Here is a 17,997-nt window from a genome sequence, read left to right on the forward strand (position 1 = left end):
TAGGCAGGATGTCCACGTGTCTACATCATGATCCTAGCTAATCTGTAGTGAGTTAACTTCTTAATCTTGTTCACACATTTGATTAGAACGTCTTTTTTCTACCGGACAAGATTATGATGAGAGTTTCGAAAACAAAGTACAGGAACAATGTTGATAAGCTTCTGATGCTCTCAAGTATGCCTGTTAAAAATGGGCTGTCCATCTTTCGCGAGCTCCGAATCCCTGGGTTGACAAGCTTAAGCGCAAGCGTAGATTCCAGGCTTTCTGGAATTTCAATCTCCTTTCCTGGCTCGGGGGCAGCGGGGTTTGAAGGGTCTGCGGTCTCGCCTCGTTGTTTTATCTGAAGGGCAAAAAATTGCACAGGTGTGTGTATTCTCCCACTATTCTCACCAAACATCTCGTGGACTGAGACTGCATTCCATTAGGTTGGTATTGTTGATTCATGACATGCATCCAATTTTCTCTCTTCCTTGGCTTGGACCTCTTTCAATGCGAAGCCCAATAAAGAACTGCCAGTCATCAGTCCCGACTTCGAAAGTTCACACTGGACTTCGGCACCTGTGATTCGCGAACTCGCTAACCTGATACAACCTGAACTCGTCCTAAACATCGATATTTTCACATATACTCCATCACTTTCCAGTGAAGTTCACACGTCGCATGCTCCCCTTCTGCTGTGGTCTGAACAACGCGATGCCATCATGCACATCTCGGCTTTCGTCTGAATCATCCTCAACGCCGACCTCCTCCTTTAATCTGTGATGTCATCGCAGATGATTTCACCTGGCCTCGTGGTGGCACAGCAACAGAAAATGCATTTCCTTACAGCGCTTATGCTGTCATAACGGCCAGTCTCTGCGTATGAAAACGGCCCAGCCATGGTAGCCTTCTCAATCCTGTACGGGTGGTGCATTACAGTACGCCCACTTACGTATCGCCTTGGTAAGAACAATTTTACTGTATAGCATCATGTGAACGTATGTGGCAGCCTCTTCCGGATCTTGTTCACCTCGCCGCACCTTTAACACACGAAACATACTCTGAAACGTCATGCTCCGACTGCTTCAAGTGGAGTAATCAGTGCAACTTTGTAGTTCATCTCCGTAACCACCCGGATATCAGGGTTTAAGGTCACATTCACCGCCTTCAGCAAAGTGCAGGCTTCCTTCCTTTCGACCACTTAGAATTTTCTACGACACAATACATCTTGACGTTCAAATCGTGTAATTTTGCGTAATCCAGAGTTCCGCAGAAGTAATCATACATCCTCCAAACAAAGACACGCTGTGTATCTATGGGGGTATCAAGTGTACTAAATATCTTACTGCGCATTATTGATGCTCGGCGCGAAACCCACCCGCGCCCCGTGCGAGTAGTCATACACCGAGTACCCTGGACAATGACAAATCATGAGTGTTCAAGATCAAATGTTATGCGACAAGATCTATGCCGCTCACATGATTTCAAAAATTCATTCCCTGCAATACGCGACGTCAACAAAGCATTCAACTGAATGAACCAAGAACCTACCGATGATAGCAAATCCTTGCGTGAATGTATCGTCCATCCCGACGATCCCGCCGATGCAGTATCTGTGCTCGTTCAGACAGCATGCATTATATGAAGACACCTTGGCTTACTTTGACCCATCCCCATCTTGTCCGAGATTAAAGTCCCGCATGCTAAGGCCGAAGTCGTGCCCACCAAGCGATAATGAAATTGTGAGATTGGAGTCGCATGGAAAGGAGAAGAAATTGGAGTCGTAGTTTGCTGCGGGGCCAGCCCCGGGTATCTGCGACTTATCAGCAGTTTGACGAGGGAATCACATAGCGAGAGACTGACATTGGCGTAGATCGAGGATGCCAATGCCTGTGGAACGTGTATAAAACTAGAAGCCGCGTCAATTGCCTATGCAGAAGAAACGGGATGAACGAAGATATCCGGTTGACAAGTTGAACCATACCGCATCAATGTCACCGGAGACGTAGTTCCCATCGACGACGACTCCGTCGAAATGCACTGTCCAGTAGGTCTGCCGATAAGAACTAATCAGACGTGATGCATAAAGGCACAGGAGGACCAACTTTGGAAATTACTGAAACCCATGTCAACGATCCTGCCGCCTTCGACATGTCGTAGCCACCCAGAGTTATCTAAAAATATTCTCGATTACAGTCATGTTAGGGCCAGAGTACAACGTACCTCCGACCCGCTCGCCCTTCCTCTCGTCAGATGCAAAGAGAAGAACGGTGCTTCGACCCTTTCCTGCATGATCAGGTTTTCGAAGAACGTTGGCTTCCCTGACATTGCGATGGAGCTGAAACTAAGTCCGAGACGCCCAGATATCGGAACGACATTGAAATTACTCGACACATCTGTGACAGCCCCAAAATATTGGTTGTTGACCTTCAGACCACCCATACTGATCGTATCATACGCAAGGGTCCCTTCTGCATAGCCGGTGCCATCCTGCCCCTGCCTAGCATCATCAAGCCTGCATCGAGATAGCAGGAGAGAGACGCACGTAATTCACTTTGAACGCATTCCCGGTATTTCTGTATGTTGAACTCGCAGCAGCGTTATATTGCAGGTTATCGCAATTTATGCAGCCAACAGGGATCCAGAGATCTCCGGAGGCCGTATCAATGGTCACTGAGAGTTGTTGTGACTTCTTCCCAAACCCAAGTGGACCGTAGTAAATATCGATCTTCCCCTGTATCGCGTCCGTCAGGGGGTCCGTCGCACTATGACCAGCGGTATTCGTCGTGTCGGCGAAAACTGCATCTGTCAGTACATCGAGCCCGGGATCTGAAAGTGCATCTGGTAGCGCCACGAGGTCCTTGCCAGCCAAAAAATCAAGTGCGTTCTGATATTTGAGTCGGAGGGCTTCTATCTCGGCCACCTGGGCATACAAGTTGGTCGTGTAGAAAGTTGTATAAGACAGAAACTCACCACAGGCTGCGCATCGAAGATTGGCACGACGGTCGAGCTGTGCCAGTCCTGGGTTTCGTTGAACGTTCCAAATGGATCCCGCACGTACATCGGGGGGTAAAGCACCATGTCATACATGGGAAAGCCCGACGCGCCTGCGGTCAGGAAGAGAAAGGAAAGGGGCAAGTGAGGAAGCATGGTAGTGGTGAGGAAGTAGGAAATTCGAAGGCAAATTAAGCCTTTTAACCCACTGACATTGAGTTCCAATCTAGACTAGCAGCGCGCTTCGGTAACGCCTGAGCTGACCTGCCAGCCCAGATCAAAATACTACACTGAAAGAAAAGTTGAATGCGACACCGCATTTGGCTGACTCGGAGTATATTGGACACTCACGTCACTGAGTTGGCCGGATCAGATACGACAGGCAACATACTGCTGCTGCTGGCTCGTTGGCCAGAACTTTGATAAAAGTAACCCACTATGCCTGTACATTTCTGTGTGCCTGTTGCGTGTTTGCACGTGCAACGCGATATATGCAATGCAACCCTTCCTAGGTCGAGATACCACAGATGAAATGCACATACTGGGTTGCACTACAACAAGTGGTGGCAGACGATTCTAGACGTTATTATATCGTAAGGTAAATGATTTCAGGGTATTGTGAATAAGTCAGTGTCATATTTTGTTGTCGCCGATATTCATGACACTTCTCACTCTGCCTTAATCCTGTCTTTGGGCTTCGCTCCCAACTTCTGGCCCTTACCGCTGCCAAGCACCTTGCGGCGCATGCGCATCATATGCGAATACATCACCCACAGCCCTACGAGAACTAGGAGTCAGCGACCAAATGCAAAATAACATGCACAACTCACCAGGCACCCAAATTGCCACCAAACCCGCCTTGACCCAGTCCTCGAGGGTCCACACCGCCCATTTGCCACCGCTCCACTCCGGAATGGTGCTCAACATTACAAGAGCCTCACTTCCTGCGCCGACAGGGTACAGGACATAAAATGTGGAATAGCGTATCCACGTAAGCCACCCGGGTACGCCGCAACCTGCAAGTGAAAGCGCGTAGTATGCGTAGCGCGGCACTTCGGTCAGCGCCCAGGCAAGGATCATAGTGGTATAGATCGGGCTCGAGTGGGTGTGAGGAAAGCGCTCGACGATTCCCCAGACCAGGATGAGGCGCGAAGAGACCTGGATGACAGTTGTCGGGAGCGGGGAGCGCACAAGCCCAAAGAGAACATGCAAGATTTCAAGGGCGGCGAGCGACTGCACAGGTGCAAGGGCGAAGAAGGTGGAGTCGTATGTCGCGGGGAAATACGGACGTATGAGATATGCGAGGGTGGTAGAGAATCGGTTCGTTGTTGTAGGCTGCGGGATCAAAAATTCTATGATTGAAGTTGGCACATATGAAGCAAGTGGTTTGAAGAAGTCGTATGCTGAAATTGGAGCATGTTGGCCTCTAAATACGGCAAGAGTGAGGTAAATGACATAGGCCCATCCTGCCGCAGATAATGCATTGAACGCAATTAAATAGGATCGCACAGGGAGAGAGGGTCCTGAGGCTGTAAACCATATCCACAGGTCAATCCGTGACTTTTAAGTTTATCGTCGCGTTACTTACCTCGTGAACGCGCACTTGACATATTATGGTCGTTACTTCGCATCTTGGACCCTTGTCGTTGCAATTGGATGTATGGACTCGATAGGCAGTACACCTGGGCTGGTGGGGGTACTCGAAAGTTTATGTTTACGGTAGCGTTTTCTTAAGTCCCGAACCCCCGTGCACGTGACCTCTGTAATAGATGCAACTTTTTGGGGATATCCAGGTACGCAACTTACTACTTCAAGTTGCTGAAAGCAATCAAGTCGGTAGTCCCCGACTCCCCAGAGGAGGGTTTTCGCGGGGTAGATCGGGTCTATTGTCGTGCAGCATCGTGCTGTACCCTGAGCTATCAGTAGGCTATCTTATGGTGTCTTCTCTTCATTGACGTTGCTTATTAGCTTACCGTCATCTTTGTCCTTGACGACGTTAAACGTGACAAGTCAAGTTGTTGCACGAAATTCGTGCTGTTTTGAGTGATGGCCGTTTGGTTTTCGTGGTCTTGTGATGAATTTCGGTGTGTTCTCGTGTCTCTTGTGTCACTCAGCTTCAGCAGGCGTTTGAGGCAGTGAGGTATCCGCGGCGTTGGAAGTCGCAAATAGTCTTTCTGCATTTTTCGAGCAGTACGTTGCTTTCCTTGGCTCTTTGTTCAACGCTGAATTTATTGCCTCATCATTGTCGTTTACTGACAGTGGTCGTGTGCTTCTCTCTCCTCTCATTGCTGTAAAAAAAATCAGAATAGTCATTTTAACGCTCTTTGTGAAATCAAGGTCGTGACAGCAGTGTGCGCCGCCTATGTCAGTGATGACGTTCTTGTCTGACCTCGCTAACTATCCTTGGTCGAATGTGGACGTGTCTCATCGACATCTCCTAGTGTCAAGACTTACTAAGCTCGGCCATTTTGCTCGTTCTTTGTTGGTTGTTAATGATGCCGTTTTTGTTCTAGGATCCTGATATTGTGTTATCTATTGATCTTGAATTGAATTGCGGGGAAATTTTCTCCGAGTGTCGTGCATTTGAGGTTTTGTTTTCACACCCCAGGAAGCTACCTACACGGCCCAACCGCCTGTCGCGAAGGGCAGCGACAATCTCGGAATTATGGTGGTGAAAGAAGAAAAAGTAGCAGGAACGAATAGCCTGAAAAGCTGGAACCAAGACACAATCAAAGACTGAATCATTTTCAGAGTTTCCTCAAGTGTGCAAGTTTCTACTCAAGTTGTTCCGTGCATCCACGTATCATGTACTTACAGCGCATAAATAAAACACGCAGTAAAAATTCACGAGTCGGGGATAGGTCTCGACTGTCAGTTCTGTCCAGAACACTTCAATACAATGACAACACAAGTTTACGCGGAAGTCTGATATGTTTATATTTATATACACGGCAAGGCAGAATCACGAAGATGATTATGTATGCGCTTGCGCATGGTGTTTAGTTCTTGGGGGAGGCGCCGCAGGTGCAGCTGCCAGAAACACAGTCGCAGCTTTTGACAGAGGGTCAGAAGCCAGTCATTGGAACGTAATGCGAGACAACACTTACGTGCACGCAGGGCCGCAGCACTTACCCTCGGTGTTGTAGGAGTACATGATGATATGGAGTGTGGTTAAGCTGCAAGGCCGTGTCAGTTGCGTGGTCAGGGGACTCAGTTCAGACAACCCACCAGGTATGTGAAGCTGTTGAGAATGGATCGGATTGCTGGAGGAAAAGCCAGCCAAAGAGGGGATCTTATAGTGCCCACCATTGGCGCCGAGACCAGAATAGTCAAATCAAGCGGGAAGCAGAGGAACCCATCATCCTACGGTGGAGTAAATGATACAATAGTAGCCACGGCACAGGAATATCGAGGTCCTAAAAAGATCAGTACCTGATAGGATAAAAGTACACCAGCTGGAGACGGGCATATCAGAAGATTCAGAATGCCGTGAAAGAAGTACAGCGTTATCTGAGCGGTGAGCACAAGCCCCTGTTCAGGCTACTCAATTGGCCAAATTATTGGTATTGAAATCTTCCTTTGACGTCAAGGCACGAAGTGCACACGCGGCGTGGGTGGGCAGGGAGCACAGTTGAAATAAACCTGAAGGCTTGAAATCCAACAGTGGTAACGACAAGAGTGATTATGACAGGAGTGGACCCCTGTGCCGATATCTGCCAGGGCCCACTCAGCAAGATTTGAACGACGCGGAACCGACGAACGCACCATGGCCATCGACAATGATCTCAAACGCAAGGACACAAGGCGGAGATTAGTTCACAGGCAGCCACCTCGGTAAGGTCATCTTGATCATGGGACTTAGGATAATGAGGCTTGGCATGGATCTAACTGAACGTAACCAAAGGTGTGCCATCAGGAGCAATTAATCACAGCGTGCCACTAAGTGGCAATGATTTAAACATAGATGGCCACCGACTCGTGGAATCGCCAGATGTTTAGCACCCGGATGGCTGCTTTCCAGAAATTCATCCAGTTGAGGACTATAATGCCTGTTGGTACACGGCCGGAGGGCAATTTTGAGTTGTCTGCCGCTGATGGCTGTAGGTCACTAAATAAATTACATGGTTCTATGAAGTGGCCGACCTTCAAACTTCAATTCTCATAGATAGTAGTCTCCTGTACTCACTGGTTATCTAGAAGCAAGACTGTGATTCCCTTCTTGATCAAATAGATCGGACTTTCGAGGGGCGAAAGCGAAAATCGAACTTGAACGAAGTGCACACGACAAGTCCGTCACCCACGTCATATAATGCCCACTCCAATTGTATCTGCCACTCTGCTGGGATTTTCGCCAGATGGCGCCCACGCACTGCATTCCGACACTATGGAACACAGACGTGGCAGATGCACGGAAGTTAAATACATATGTGTGTGCCATCCAAACTTTTGAGGCTCACTTTAATTCAACGAGCACTGACCGATCCTTCCCGTGGTCCGACGAAACAGGCTTATGGAATCAGGCTAGTGATCCTGGAAAGGCCATACTGTCAGTATCAACCCAACTCTACTGGCACACCGCTTCCACGGTTACATCATGGATTGATGGTTTATTGACACCTATTAGGATTAGAAGCTGTTGACAGACAAAGCCAAACAAACACTCGCAGCTCTTCGTGCCTTCGCCCATACATACTCAGATCTAGTTCATCCCACATAAATTTGTTTCCCTCACGAGCGTCAGTGAACCTTTGATGGATGCCAAGTTAACATTACTTTAACTTAGTTTTGCTTCGTGACCAAGTACTTACTGTATTGTGGGCAACAAATTGACAATAAAGAATAAAGAAATGCAAGGGGGTAAATAGACAAAAGCATGTCACTCTTGAACTTTATGCAAATAATCAGAGGCGGAATACTAGACAAGTGGATCCTTGTGCATGAAGGACCTGGTACTCATTGTAGTACATCTTGGAACACATCCTCGTAGTAGCATATCTGATGCATCACAAGATCATACTTCAAGAGCCCAAAGTCAAAGATAGAATGAATAAATAGAAACACAAGGGGAAAAATCACCAAGGAAAGCTCAGCTCGATGCAAGAAGCATTTTCCGAGGATCCTCGATGTAGTCACGGACCTTCACTACAAACGGCGCGTCAACATGTCAGATAACGGTCATGTGAGACAGAATAACGGGAGAGAGTACGAACCTAGGAAGGTGACTGCTTCCCGACCATCGAGTAGTCTGTGGTCATAGGTGAGGGCGACGACCATGATGGGTCGGATGACGATCTGGCCATTGACAACGACAGGTTTGTCCTTGATCGCGTGCATGCCAAGTACAGCAGACTGTGGCAAGTTGATTATGGGCGTTCCGTACAATGAGCCGAAGACACCGCCATTGGAACTGAGGCATGAAATTAGTTTTGGTTTGGGTTGAGAATCAAAGACGCTCACATGGTGAATGTGCCTCCTGCCATGTCCTCGAGAGTCAATTTACCATCCCTGGCCTGATGACAATAGGTAAGCTGCAGGAGAATGTAAGCTATACAGTGCTTGCCTTATTTCCGAGAGCAGCAATCTCCTTCTCGATGTCAACGAAGCCCATGCCCTCAGCATTCCTCACTACTGGGGTGACCAAGCCCTTCGGCGTCGCGACAGCGACGCTCAGGTCAACGAAATCATGGTAGACAATCTCGTCACCCTCAATGGACGCATTTGCAGCGGGAATTTCCTTGAGTGCCAGAGTGCACGCACGAGCGAACGCACTCATAAAGCCAAGTTTGACATCATGTTCTTTGAGCACTTCGTCCTTGTACTTCTTTCGCATCTCCATGAGAGAGGACATATCAATCTCATTGAAGGTCGTGAGCGAAGCGGCAGCATTTTGTGACTCCTTCAAACGCTCGGCAATGCGCAGGCGCATACGGTTCATCTTAACCTAAGGAAACACGTCGTCACCTCCAAAACAGGAACAATAATGCTGCATACTCTTGTCTCGCCCCGATTGCCAGGGGCCTTTGGCACAGGCGGAGGTGTTTTTGACTTGTCCGCCTTTGGTTTCGAGTCTTGCTTCACCTCCTTCTTGGATTCTTTAGGTCCTTCTGGAGGGATGCCGCCACTCTGCTTATCGGTAGCTGATGGTGCGGGTGGTTCTGGTATCGTCTTGTCCAGTTGTTGATCCTTAGGTTCTTCAGAATCTGACTTCTGCTCCTGAGGAGGAGCAGATGCTAGAGCCAAGCGATGTGATGAGACGGCACGTCTCGTAAGTTACACGCGGCTTACCACCACCTTCGCCAGGTTCAATTATGAAGAGGTCCTGGCCAACGCTGACAGTGTCTTCCTCCTTTGCGAGTAGCTCCACGATCTTCCCTGCTGTAGGCGCATTGACACTGACATCAATCTACGCGAGGAATTGGTGTGTTTTCTTAATAGAGGCGCCGATGAACAAGTACTTACCTTATCCGTCTCAATGGTCGCAACCTCCTCATCAGCCTCGACGGTATCCCCAACCTGTTTTGACCATGATCGGAGTGTACCTTCAGAGATGGACTCGGCCATTTGCGGGACCTTGACGGTCTTGGAATGGAACTGTGCACGTCTGACATGCGAGTCGGCAACTCTCCTGTACATACAAGAGAGCGATGGTTCGTCAGCGATGTTGGCAGCAGAAAAAAATACCCAGAGAACACGCACCATCCTTTCGACAATGATACAGCAGTGTATTGAGCATTTCTACTAGCGAAAAATGCACGACTGCGGGCGGCAGCGATGACTCGTTTCGATAGCATTTCTATGAGTGGAGAGACACTGGAAAATACCTAGATAATAGAGGCAGACAACACTTCTGCACTGTGCTGGACGATGAGTACGGAACAAATTGGGTGGACACGGTTAGTGATGCCAATAATAATACGTGACAGCTCGCTTACTATAAGTAGGTTGCCATGACCCACTTGGACGCGTTCATGGTGCACCACCAGCTACAGGCGTCTAACATTCGGTATACGGAGTCGACGGGTTTTCTTAACCTAGATGGCTCATTATCCTGCTAGTGCCCTTCGTGAGGCAAGAGACTCTACATATACAGCTGGTCACCGATAAAGGTCATCATCAGTGGGGCGTGCTCACTCAGTGAATACTAAGTTTACGGCTTTGGCCCAGTCGGCTGGTCACCTTTCCTTTCCATACGGCAAGAAGTTCTGGGTCCACAGGTGGGTTCGTCACGCGGCAGTTCTCGTAGCAACATTAATCGTTGCTGATTGCCAAAGCTCAGCGCACAGGAGTCAGCAGCTCGTTGCGAGGTTGCTTGGCACTCCATAACGCTATCGTATACTCGTCAAGGAGTCTGTTGAATGTTTTCAAAAACATGATCAACATCTGTTTTTATTTAGCCAAGCAGCGATAATGAGACTTTGTGCTGATAGACTGACGCCAGAGCGAAACGTGACCATGCAGACGCTTCCGTTCTGTGAGACAAGGTATATTTCGTGATTCTGAATATGCTGATCAGAATTATTCTTCATTACACATACCTTCCAGCGTGGACGCTTTTGTCCCAGTTAACAGCGCCAACCTCGCTACGGATCACGGTTTCTGATCACTTTACCTCTCCTTACCTGGGGTCTGAGTATAACAAATCAAGAAGCGGCGATCGAGGCTGCTGCAGCTACTGCATTTATATTTGCCGATGCGGTCCGTCCAACGAACAACACAGTTACGATCAATTCAGGCTTCATCTGGGGGATGGCGCTCTACCCGGACGTTCAAAACGAGTGCAAGCAAAAACCGATGCTGTTATAGGACCAATACGTCGACTATGGTTCTTCATCCGACTGCTTTATGCCCGAGTCTTTACCTTCGTTCGTGAGTGGCCCGACTTTGGGGAAGATACTACTCGATTCACATTCGGATGGTTCTCCATTGATAAGTACGCGGACTCGGTTATGTTGCCGATGTTCGGTTCAGTCCCGTTCTCCAGCAAAAATCATAAACGCTGATCGCACCTTATGTACCACGTTTGAACAGCTTTGATCTCTCGAACTCGAACTTATCCGGGGTTCGCAAATAAAATCAAATGAATATACAGGTTGGCGGTGGAGTCTGGCGGAATACAAATCGCGTGATAAATTATCCAACGGCGTCCAGGCGCCGACGTAACGAGGGCAGCGACGTTGAATAAGAAGTTAATCACAGAAGATTCACCGATATGGCGGTTGAAGGAACCATGACAGACAACGCTGTTGCACAAGAGAATCTGCCAGGAAGAGAGGTCATTAGAACCTAGCATGGTCATTAAAGCCAGGGGAATGTGCTGCAACAACGGAAGGACCGGCGGTCGGTGGAGCCGCTGCGCTGGCATGTTTTCATAAGTCGTCGGAAGCCCCATTGTAGGCGAGACACCGAACACCACAGCTGGCGAGATAATTAACTTGGTACATCAAACGGTATCAGCTGAGGGGCATTGACTGAATCGTTTATCTTACAGAGCCAGAGTAGAATGGATTGGTCTTCAATTGCAGGGCCAGAATTCATGAAGAAGTAAATTGCGATATAGAAGGGATACGTAGCGTTATATGCTGCTCCGTTGTTCGGGCCACTTTCTGCGCGAGGAGATGACGGAGATGAGCAAGGACGCGCCATGTTTGCCACGGACAACTGCCGCGGTCGTGTTAAGCACGCGGTAACAGCAATAGGTTACATACATCAATTTTGTTGCGCTCCTCGTGGTTGCGCAGGAAGAAATGGAAGACTAATGAGCGTGGGGCATAGGCTCCAGTGGACGGTAACAAAAAGTTCAGTTGTCATTGCATGTTGTTCAACCTGGATGACTGTCTCCACACCTTTCCGTATGGCTCGATTAAAAGACGGTGTAAAAGTCGTAGTGCAACCATTTAAAGTGCAACTAACACATCTCGTGGAAAGCCTAAAAAGACCGAACAGTCTCGACGATAGCATTCAGAAGCGCACGACATCCAGTCGGCCCTGTGTGGCGCAAGCTAGAAGGAAGAAATAGGTAAATCTAAGATGCTCGCTCATAGTATCAGCCAGTTGCAACTTGCCTTTACCTGCATTCTTCTATCTTGTGAGGAGATAACCAGACGTGGCGCAGAATACGCTCAGACCAACTTGGCATCCGTACAAGACCGAGGACTTCTTGGACTTACTAATCCGGCCCCCAAAGCAATGGGTGACACTAGGTGACACTGTAGGGTTCAGACTTCAAAGGTGCGTTGATATTGCTAGCGATAGCGTAGCGAGGGGCATCTAGGCACGCGTCAATCCAAACCTTCCAAACCACGGCATAATCCACGAATACCCATTTTTCTGCTTGCTTCGCGTAGCTTCTGCGGTGAACTCAATTTGTTATCAGCGGGCACCACTGAGTGACCGAAGCTTCGTATTTTGAGTTCCGTGATGGACATGATGCATGACGAACTGTCGTACTGGAGCTATGTCACATCCATCGGAAGCTTTGTGTAGCGTTGTCAAACCAGTGACAATAAATGATAAATGCCCTGAATATTGGATGATGCGACACAGAAAACACATAGAAGATGTCTTGGTAAATGGGGCAGAGTTGCAAGAATGCCTGAGAAAAAAACACAAAAATTGGTTGGAAGCACATCGTACTAGCACCGGTCGAAATTGAGTGGAAGCCATGGCACAGAAAGAAGAGGGGGGGGATCACATTATTAACCAACATTCATCGCGACCAAATATCCATCCCGCTCAGTCTTCTCGACTCCTTTGGCTGTTGCGGCGCGTCACTCGCATTGAACGGGTTCCGTTGAGCTGCCTGCGGCGGAGCTTGCACGGCCGAAGCCACACCTGCACCATAGAAGGATTGCGGACCCGGTTGCGACGTCTGAGGACCTTGCCTTGAGGACGACATACTGGCTCCCTGAGCCGCACCACCTCCACCATAGGACTGATATTGCTCAGGCTGCATCGGAACGTACAGCGCCCCGATATCTGTCCGCTGAGTCAGCGGATCGAAAGATGGGTTCGCGGCCTGCTGTTGTGAAGGGAATGTTGTGGGGTACCGTGCACCGGTACCAGCTGCGTTCCCTGCATACGCCTGCGTCGGACTAGTCACCATAGCGGCAGGATTGTACCCGCTCGCACTCGTCTCGCTGCGTGCAGCAGTCCGGACATTCGACATGACAGCCTCCCTTCTGTCATCGTCCACTATAATTGTGGGTTGGTACGAGTGTGACAGCTTGGAAGGCGGCGGCGGGTAACGGGTAGATGCGCCCCACCCAGACATGCCGTTTGCAGCAGCAAGCTCAGCCTGTTGCTGCAGATATTCGAGCTGAGGGTACGGCTGCGCCGCGCTCGGCTTGCCCGCTTGCCGCCTTTCCCATTCGCGCATAGCGTCATCCCGGTTGAGCACAGGTGTCAATGCGTTTCGTCCGGCTATCACATCTTGGTTCATGTGCTGCAGCCGCGCCAGCGCAGGAGGGATCATATCGGAATGGTTGATAGTATTGGCCCGTGCGCGCGCATGGGGTGGGGGGTAGTGCGATGCAGCAGGTGGGTTTGGGTTGAGCATTCCAGTCACGCTGATTCCCGTCCCCTGCGGGTAGCTAGCGCCAGAAGCGTTGAGCCCACTAAGCTGCCCAGACTGGGATGATGAGAAGGTGTGCTGCTGCGGCTGTTGAGCCGGAAACGACGACGCTGCAGGTGCTTCCTGAGACGGCTGGTAGGACAGTGGAGGCGGCGGCGGCTGTTGTTGGGACTGCTGTGTCTGGGAAGCAGGTTGCTGCTGCGTGATGTACGGGTTGCGGAATACACTATTGGCCGCCTGAGATGCGGCTTGCGCCTGCGCAGTGTAAGCTTGATGTTGAGCAAGCTGCTGGTTGTATGACGCTGCATCCTGGAATGCTCTGGTGCCTTTCGGCTGCTGGGGAACAAGACCACCGTATGGCCGCTTCGGGTCTGCATTGCCTGACGCGGACGACAATTGTGTAATCTGAGCAGCGGTGTGTCCATTGGGCTATAATGATCTGTCAGTAAAAATTTCAAGAAGATCGATGAACAAGATAACGAACTTGGAAAGGCTTAGTGAACTTTTCGCCGGTGATAAAAGGGTGCATCCTAGCCTGCTGGGGTGACCATCGTTCTATAGGATTCAGGTTGAGTAGACCTTGGCAGAAGTCGATGAACGACGCTCGATTGTTCAATTCTGAAACGCCACGTGAGAACAAATCAGGCAAAGTCGAAACACTTAATCTTACCTTTTTCCACCTCGTGCCCCTGCCGAGACGATGACTTGAATGTCGGCATCGGGGCAGTGTTGACGATCTCCGGAAGCGTGTTGGCCTTGAAGTAATGCTTCCCGGGCTGTTCCTTGGCGTTGTGCTCACGGGAGTATTGCTCCAAGGTTTTGAGGCGGTACTTCTTCTGGCCATACACATCCACGTAGGAGTCGAAGAACTGCTTCGTCTGCTTTCCTATATCCAGCATGTATGTTGGGGGCATCCTACGATCAAGGCATAGTATATCAATGGATATCGATGACCCAGCTAGTGAGACGGAATACGCACCCAAGCATTTCTACGATCCGGGTAATCTGATTATACTCACTCGTACCGGGGAAGAGCGGTAGCCCCAAAAAGAGTTCCACAGCAATGCAACCCAATGACCACATGTCAATCGAAGACGTGTAAGGAATTCCGAGGATGACTTCGGGCGACCGGTAAAATCGCGACTGGATATACGTGTACACCGTCTGTCGTTCATGACACGCTGAGCCAAAATCAATGACCTTGATCTGGGGCGATTGGAGCCTGGTAAAGGGATTGAGTACGGGGTACGTGCAGGAAACGGAATGAGAAATTACGATTTAAGCAGAATGTTTTCTGGTTTCAGGTCACAATGAATCAAGCGTGCATCCTTGAGCACAGTCAAAGCGTCCAACAACTGAGCAGTAAACACTTTCACGAGTTGTGTGCTCAGTCCTTGGAATTGGTTTTGCTTGATGAGCTCATAGAGGTTAGAGGAGAGCAGCTCAAATACAAGACATAGATGATTTCGATGGATGAACGAGTCGCGAAGTCGCAAGATATGATGCTCATCATGTGGATCGCACGAATTGTTGAGCTATGAAGATCAATGTGAATATCAGTTCATCATTATTTGTGGAGAAACGTACCAGCTCTAGGATCGTGACTTCCATCATACTCTGGTTGAAGTACGCAGGCTTATTTTTTACCACTTTCACTGCCACGATCTCGTGGGTCTTCATGTTCTGACATTTCACCACCTGACCAAAGGTTCCTTGACCAAGAATATCCAGAATGAGATATCGACTGTGAACAGTTCAGTATATCGCCGAGAGCATGCGGCATCAACGCACTTGTGACCATCCTCGTTTCCCAGCCAATCATTGACGTAGAGAATATAATCGTAATCCTCGTTGTCGTAACCTTCGTTGTGCGACGGCTTACTCGGCTTCGTGAGCACCCTCCGCGGATTGTGCGCAGATTCGTATCTAAACTGCGGGTTGCAGATATGATACGTATCGAGGATGTTGGTAGTCAATTGCCTCAATGGCTGTGTCACTTAATGTCAGAGCTCAACCGCGATCAAGTGGAGAACACACGGACCGACAAAAATACCCCACTAGCATCCATTCGTCTGCCCGAAGGCTGAGGATTTACGTAAGGTCTAAGATCGCGCGTATCACGGACTCTTCTGAAACCAGAAGCTCGGCGTCGATGCTGCGGCTGATCAACGACCATGGGCTGGTCTTGGTAGTACTGATTGGCCGGACTCTGCGGGTGAGCAAATGACAGAGGGGTATTTGGGGTGGAGATGGAACTTTTGATAGGTGCTTGGGGGGATAAATGGGTTTGATTTTGGTGTGGTGCAGGACTAGATGAGTCCATCGCATACGCAGCATAAGCAGCCTGCGCAGCACTCTGCGGAGTGTAAGGAGATGATATTGGTGGCGTCGAGGCTTCAACCTTGGTTTGAGAGGTGCTGCGGGCATGGGACTGATATGTAGAAGAGGTGTTTGTTCTCTGAGCATCAGATGATGAGGCGTAGAGGTAAGGGGTGGTAGATGGTGAGTATTGGGCTTGTTGGGAGTATGGATCCAGGAGTGGGTTACCCGTACGCAATGGTGAACGCCCGGTGCGGGGAGTAGGGTCATGCTGTGTAAGAGCTCGCTTTGGAAGGTTCCCAGTGGATCCATTATAATACATTTCTGAATATGGTTCGCTGGATACAGCTGTGGGAGAAGCGCTGCTGTTGGGGGGAGGAGGACCTGGTTGAGTTTGGTGGAAGGCAACGCCGGATGGGTAGAGGGAATTTGGTGTTGTAGCCATGTGTCTCGAACTAGGGACGTTCTGGGCGTCAAGGTTGAAAGCGCCCTCGAGATCTTCTGGTTGATGATGACGACGAGCCCTGGAAGATCCGTTACCAGCTCCACTACCACCACCCAATGACGCACTCCTCGAAAGTTGGTTCAAACCTGTAGAAAGGAAAGATGAAGATGTGACGCCCGTTGGTTGATCGTGGTCAAGGATATGAGCGAGACGAGGCTGCCTGGATGAGCCAGGAGATTGATGTAAGGGCGGCAATCTCTGACCGACGACGTTTGTGAGAGACTGCGGTGGTGGTGGAGGCGGTGCACTTGGATAAAGATAGGATGCTCTAGCAGCAGACTGGGCTGCCTGGGCAGATGAAGACAACGGTTCCAGATGAGCGTGAGTTTGCCAGCGAGGGAGATCAAAGTCTTCGTTGGTGTTGGTCATGTAGGCAAGTTCGGGTTCCGACATGCTCTGTCTATGAGGAAACAGTTAGTAGGGCTGCTCTCCTCGCAAGTCAGAAAATAAAAGTAGGCCGTTTAGTTGTTGCTGGTCGTCGTCGTCGTCAACGGCAAGTACGGCAATGACAAGAAGTCAAAGCAACCAGTTGGTCCCAGGCCACAAATGAGTCGAATAGCGCCAAGTGCCACACGGTTCTACTATGTGAGGGGTTAAGGGTCGGCTAATCGATCTTAAACCGCACAACGGATTTCAATCAATTCAAACTTTTCATTCACAAAATTTATTTACAGTGCCAACTTGGTGCCAACACGAGGTTATCCAACTGGATCGATCTACTTCTCTAGACCCAGCAAAACACGTGGCCAGGGGTTTACCTCCGTGGCGAGATCAGTACTCACCAACGACATTTGACAACATGATTTGTATTATACGGGACCCTGGCAGATAAAATCCGCATGACATGCGCACCACACATGTTTTGCACAGCAAACTGGTTGGGGACCGCAAAGATAACAAGCGATTTATTATACCTCTTGGCCGTGCTCATCTCCAAGGCTGTTGAGGGCCGAGACTATGCCCTTTTCTGCATCAAACAATAGTTGGGATCCCCTTGGCGTTGATAGCAGGCTGTTGGGCACATCGACCGATAAAAATATCTGTCGATGAAACCTCCGTGCTAGAATCAGTCAAATATAAATCAGCAACTGGTACAGCAATCCGAACAGAACATCGACTTACCAAGACGTTGCGCCATCGAGAAAGATACATCAGAACTTGATGATCGGAACAGGGAAGTAGCAGGTCCAAAGCCCTTCCACAAGCTGCTGTAGTTGGTGTATAATTAGGTATTGACATCATTTACTTACTGCATGTCCGGGTGGTGCGGGCATAGCGCATGCCCAATCTCTGCCCAGAACACCAGAGCGGGCTGCGTCCTGCACAGACTCTGGTGGTTGATTCGTAACACCAACCCAAATCATGTATGAGCCCACGAGGCTAGTGATTTGCAAGGCAAGGGCAGGCAAGGATGGGTCGGACGGTGCGACATATTTTGAAGTAACAGATAGCAAGGGAGAATTCCCTTTAGACGCGGCCGCCATATTGAACGTTATCCAATACAGTGAACAAGACGTTGCAATGCGACAAGCACGAGTTGAGGAAAGCTTACCAGTACAAGCAAGCCCTTATCAAATGAGTCACCTGATTTGTATTATTAATAACGTATAGGGGTGTTCGAATTCAACTC

The 17,997-nt window shown here is 49.3% G+C and overlaps 6 protein-coding genes across 6 annotated transcripts; all 6 read right to left on the reverse strand.

Moving 5' to 3' along the window:
* Window positions 1-1,321: 1,321 nt before the first annotated feature.
* DEU56DRAFT_908543 (aspartic peptidase domain-containing protein) lies at window positions 1,322-3,129 on the reverse strand (the record flags this gene model as incomplete). The annotated part of the gene is made up of 10 exons (XM_041357018.1): window positions 1,322-1,392; window positions 1,458-1,478; window positions 1,531-1,592; window positions 1,641-1,792; window positions 1,843-1,908; window positions 1,964-2,032; window positions 2,085-2,153; window positions 2,203-2,475; window positions 2,525-2,902; window positions 2,953-3,129. 10 exons carry the CDS (start codon window positions 3,127-3,129, stop codon window positions 1,322-1,324), a joined length of 1,338 nt encoding a protein of 445 aa, XP_041212986.1.
* Window positions 3,130-3,641: 512 nt separating this feature from the next.
* On the reverse strand, window positions 3,642-4,583 carry DEU56DRAFT_908544 (PTPLA-domain-containing protein; the record flags this gene model as incomplete). Its single annotated transcript, XM_041357019.1, has 3 exons — window positions 3,642-3,751; window positions 3,804-4,502; window positions 4,562-4,583. 3 exons carry the CDS (start codon window positions 4,581-4,583, stop codon window positions 3,642-3,644), a joined length of 831 nt encoding a protein of 276 aa, XP_041212987.1.
* A 3,136-nt stretch (window positions 4,584-7,719) lies between these two features.
* On the reverse strand, window positions 7,720-9,872 carry DEU56DRAFT_779031 (uncharacterized protein). Its single transcript, XM_041351858.1, has 8 exons — window positions 9,670-9,872; window positions 9,433-9,598; window positions 9,259-9,376; window positions 8,965-9,203; window positions 8,534-8,914; window positions 8,431-8,483; window positions 8,184-8,380; window positions 7,720-8,115 (listed from the first exon to the last, which is right to left on the reverse strand). The coding sequence occupies exons 1-8, from the start codon at window positions 9,762-9,764 to the stop codon at window positions 8,060-8,062; spliced, it is 1,305 nt and encodes a 434-aa protein (XP_041212988.1). The 5' UTR covers window positions 9,765-9,872; the 3' UTR covers window positions 7,720-8,059.
* Window positions 9,873-12,679: 2,807 nt separating this feature from the next.
* DEU56DRAFT_728293 (kinase-like domain-containing protein) lies at window positions 12,680-15,719 on the reverse strand (the record flags this gene model as incomplete). The annotated part of the gene is made up of 8 exons (XM_041348040.1): window positions 12,680-13,972; window positions 14,028-14,161; window positions 14,214-14,458; window positions 14,523-14,765; window positions 14,819-15,078; window positions 15,131-15,287; window positions 15,335-15,531; window positions 15,585-15,719. 8 exons carry the CDS (start codon window positions 15,717-15,719, stop codon window positions 12,680-12,682), a joined length of 2,664 nt encoding a protein of 887 aa, XP_041212989.1.
* A 114-nt stretch (window positions 15,720-15,833) lies between these two features.
* DEU56DRAFT_707345 (uncharacterized protein) lies at window positions 15,834-16,736 on the reverse strand (the record flags this gene model as incomplete). Its single annotated transcript, XM_041347439.1, has 1 exon — window positions 15,834-16,736. A coding segment is annotated over one exon (903 nt), but the record flags the coding sequence as incomplete, so codon positions are not given.
* A 265-nt stretch (window positions 16,737-17,001) lies between these two features.
* Window positions 17,002-17,915, reverse strand: DEU56DRAFT_779040 (uncharacterized protein). Its single transcript, XM_041351859.1, has 3 exons — window positions 17,618-17,915; window positions 17,490-17,562; window positions 17,002-17,427 (listed from the first exon to the last, which is right to left on the reverse strand). Exons 1-3 carry the CDS (start codon window positions 17,849-17,851, stop codon window positions 17,276-17,278), a joined length of 459 nt encoding a protein of 152 aa, XP_041212991.1. The 5' UTR covers window positions 17,852-17,915; the 3' UTR covers window positions 17,002-17,275.
* Between the last annotated feature and the right edge of the window lie 82 nt (window positions 17,916-17,997).

The sequence above is a fragment of the Suillus clintonianus genome, assembly GCF_016758775.1.
Source record: "Suillus clintonianus strain FC179 chromosome Unknown DEU56scaffold_9, whole genome shotgun sequence".
Classification (NCBI taxonomy): domain Eukaryota; kingdom Fungi; phylum Basidiomycota; class Agaricomycetes; order Boletales; family Suillaceae; genus Suillus; species Suillus clintonianus.

Coding starts and splice junctions, on each gene's coding strand:
- DEU56DRAFT_779031 (XM_041351858.1), bottom strand. CDS start 9,764: ATGCTATCGAAACGAGTCATCGCTGCCGCCCGCAGTCGTGCATTTTTC. Junction 9,377..9,432: donor CGACCATTGAGACGGATAAG/GTAAGTACTTGT, acceptor TTCCTCGCGTAG/ATTGATGTCAGTGTCAATGC. Junction 8,381..8,430: donor GCAGGAGGCACATTCACCAT/GTGAGCGTCTTT, acceptor TTCATGCCTCAG/TTCCAATGGCGGTGTCTTCG.
- DEU56DRAFT_779040 (XM_041351859.1), bottom strand. CDS start 17,851: ATGGCGGCCGCGTCTAAAGGGAATTCTCCCTTGCTATCTGTTACTTCA. Junction 17,563..17,617: donor CCGCACCACCCGGACATGCA/GTAAGTAAATGA, acceptor AGCTTGTGGAAG/GGCTTTGGACCTGCTACTTC. Junction 17,428..17,489: donor CTCGATGGCGCAACGTCTTG/GTAAGTCGATGT, acceptor GACTGATTCTAG/CACGGAGGTTTCATCGACAG.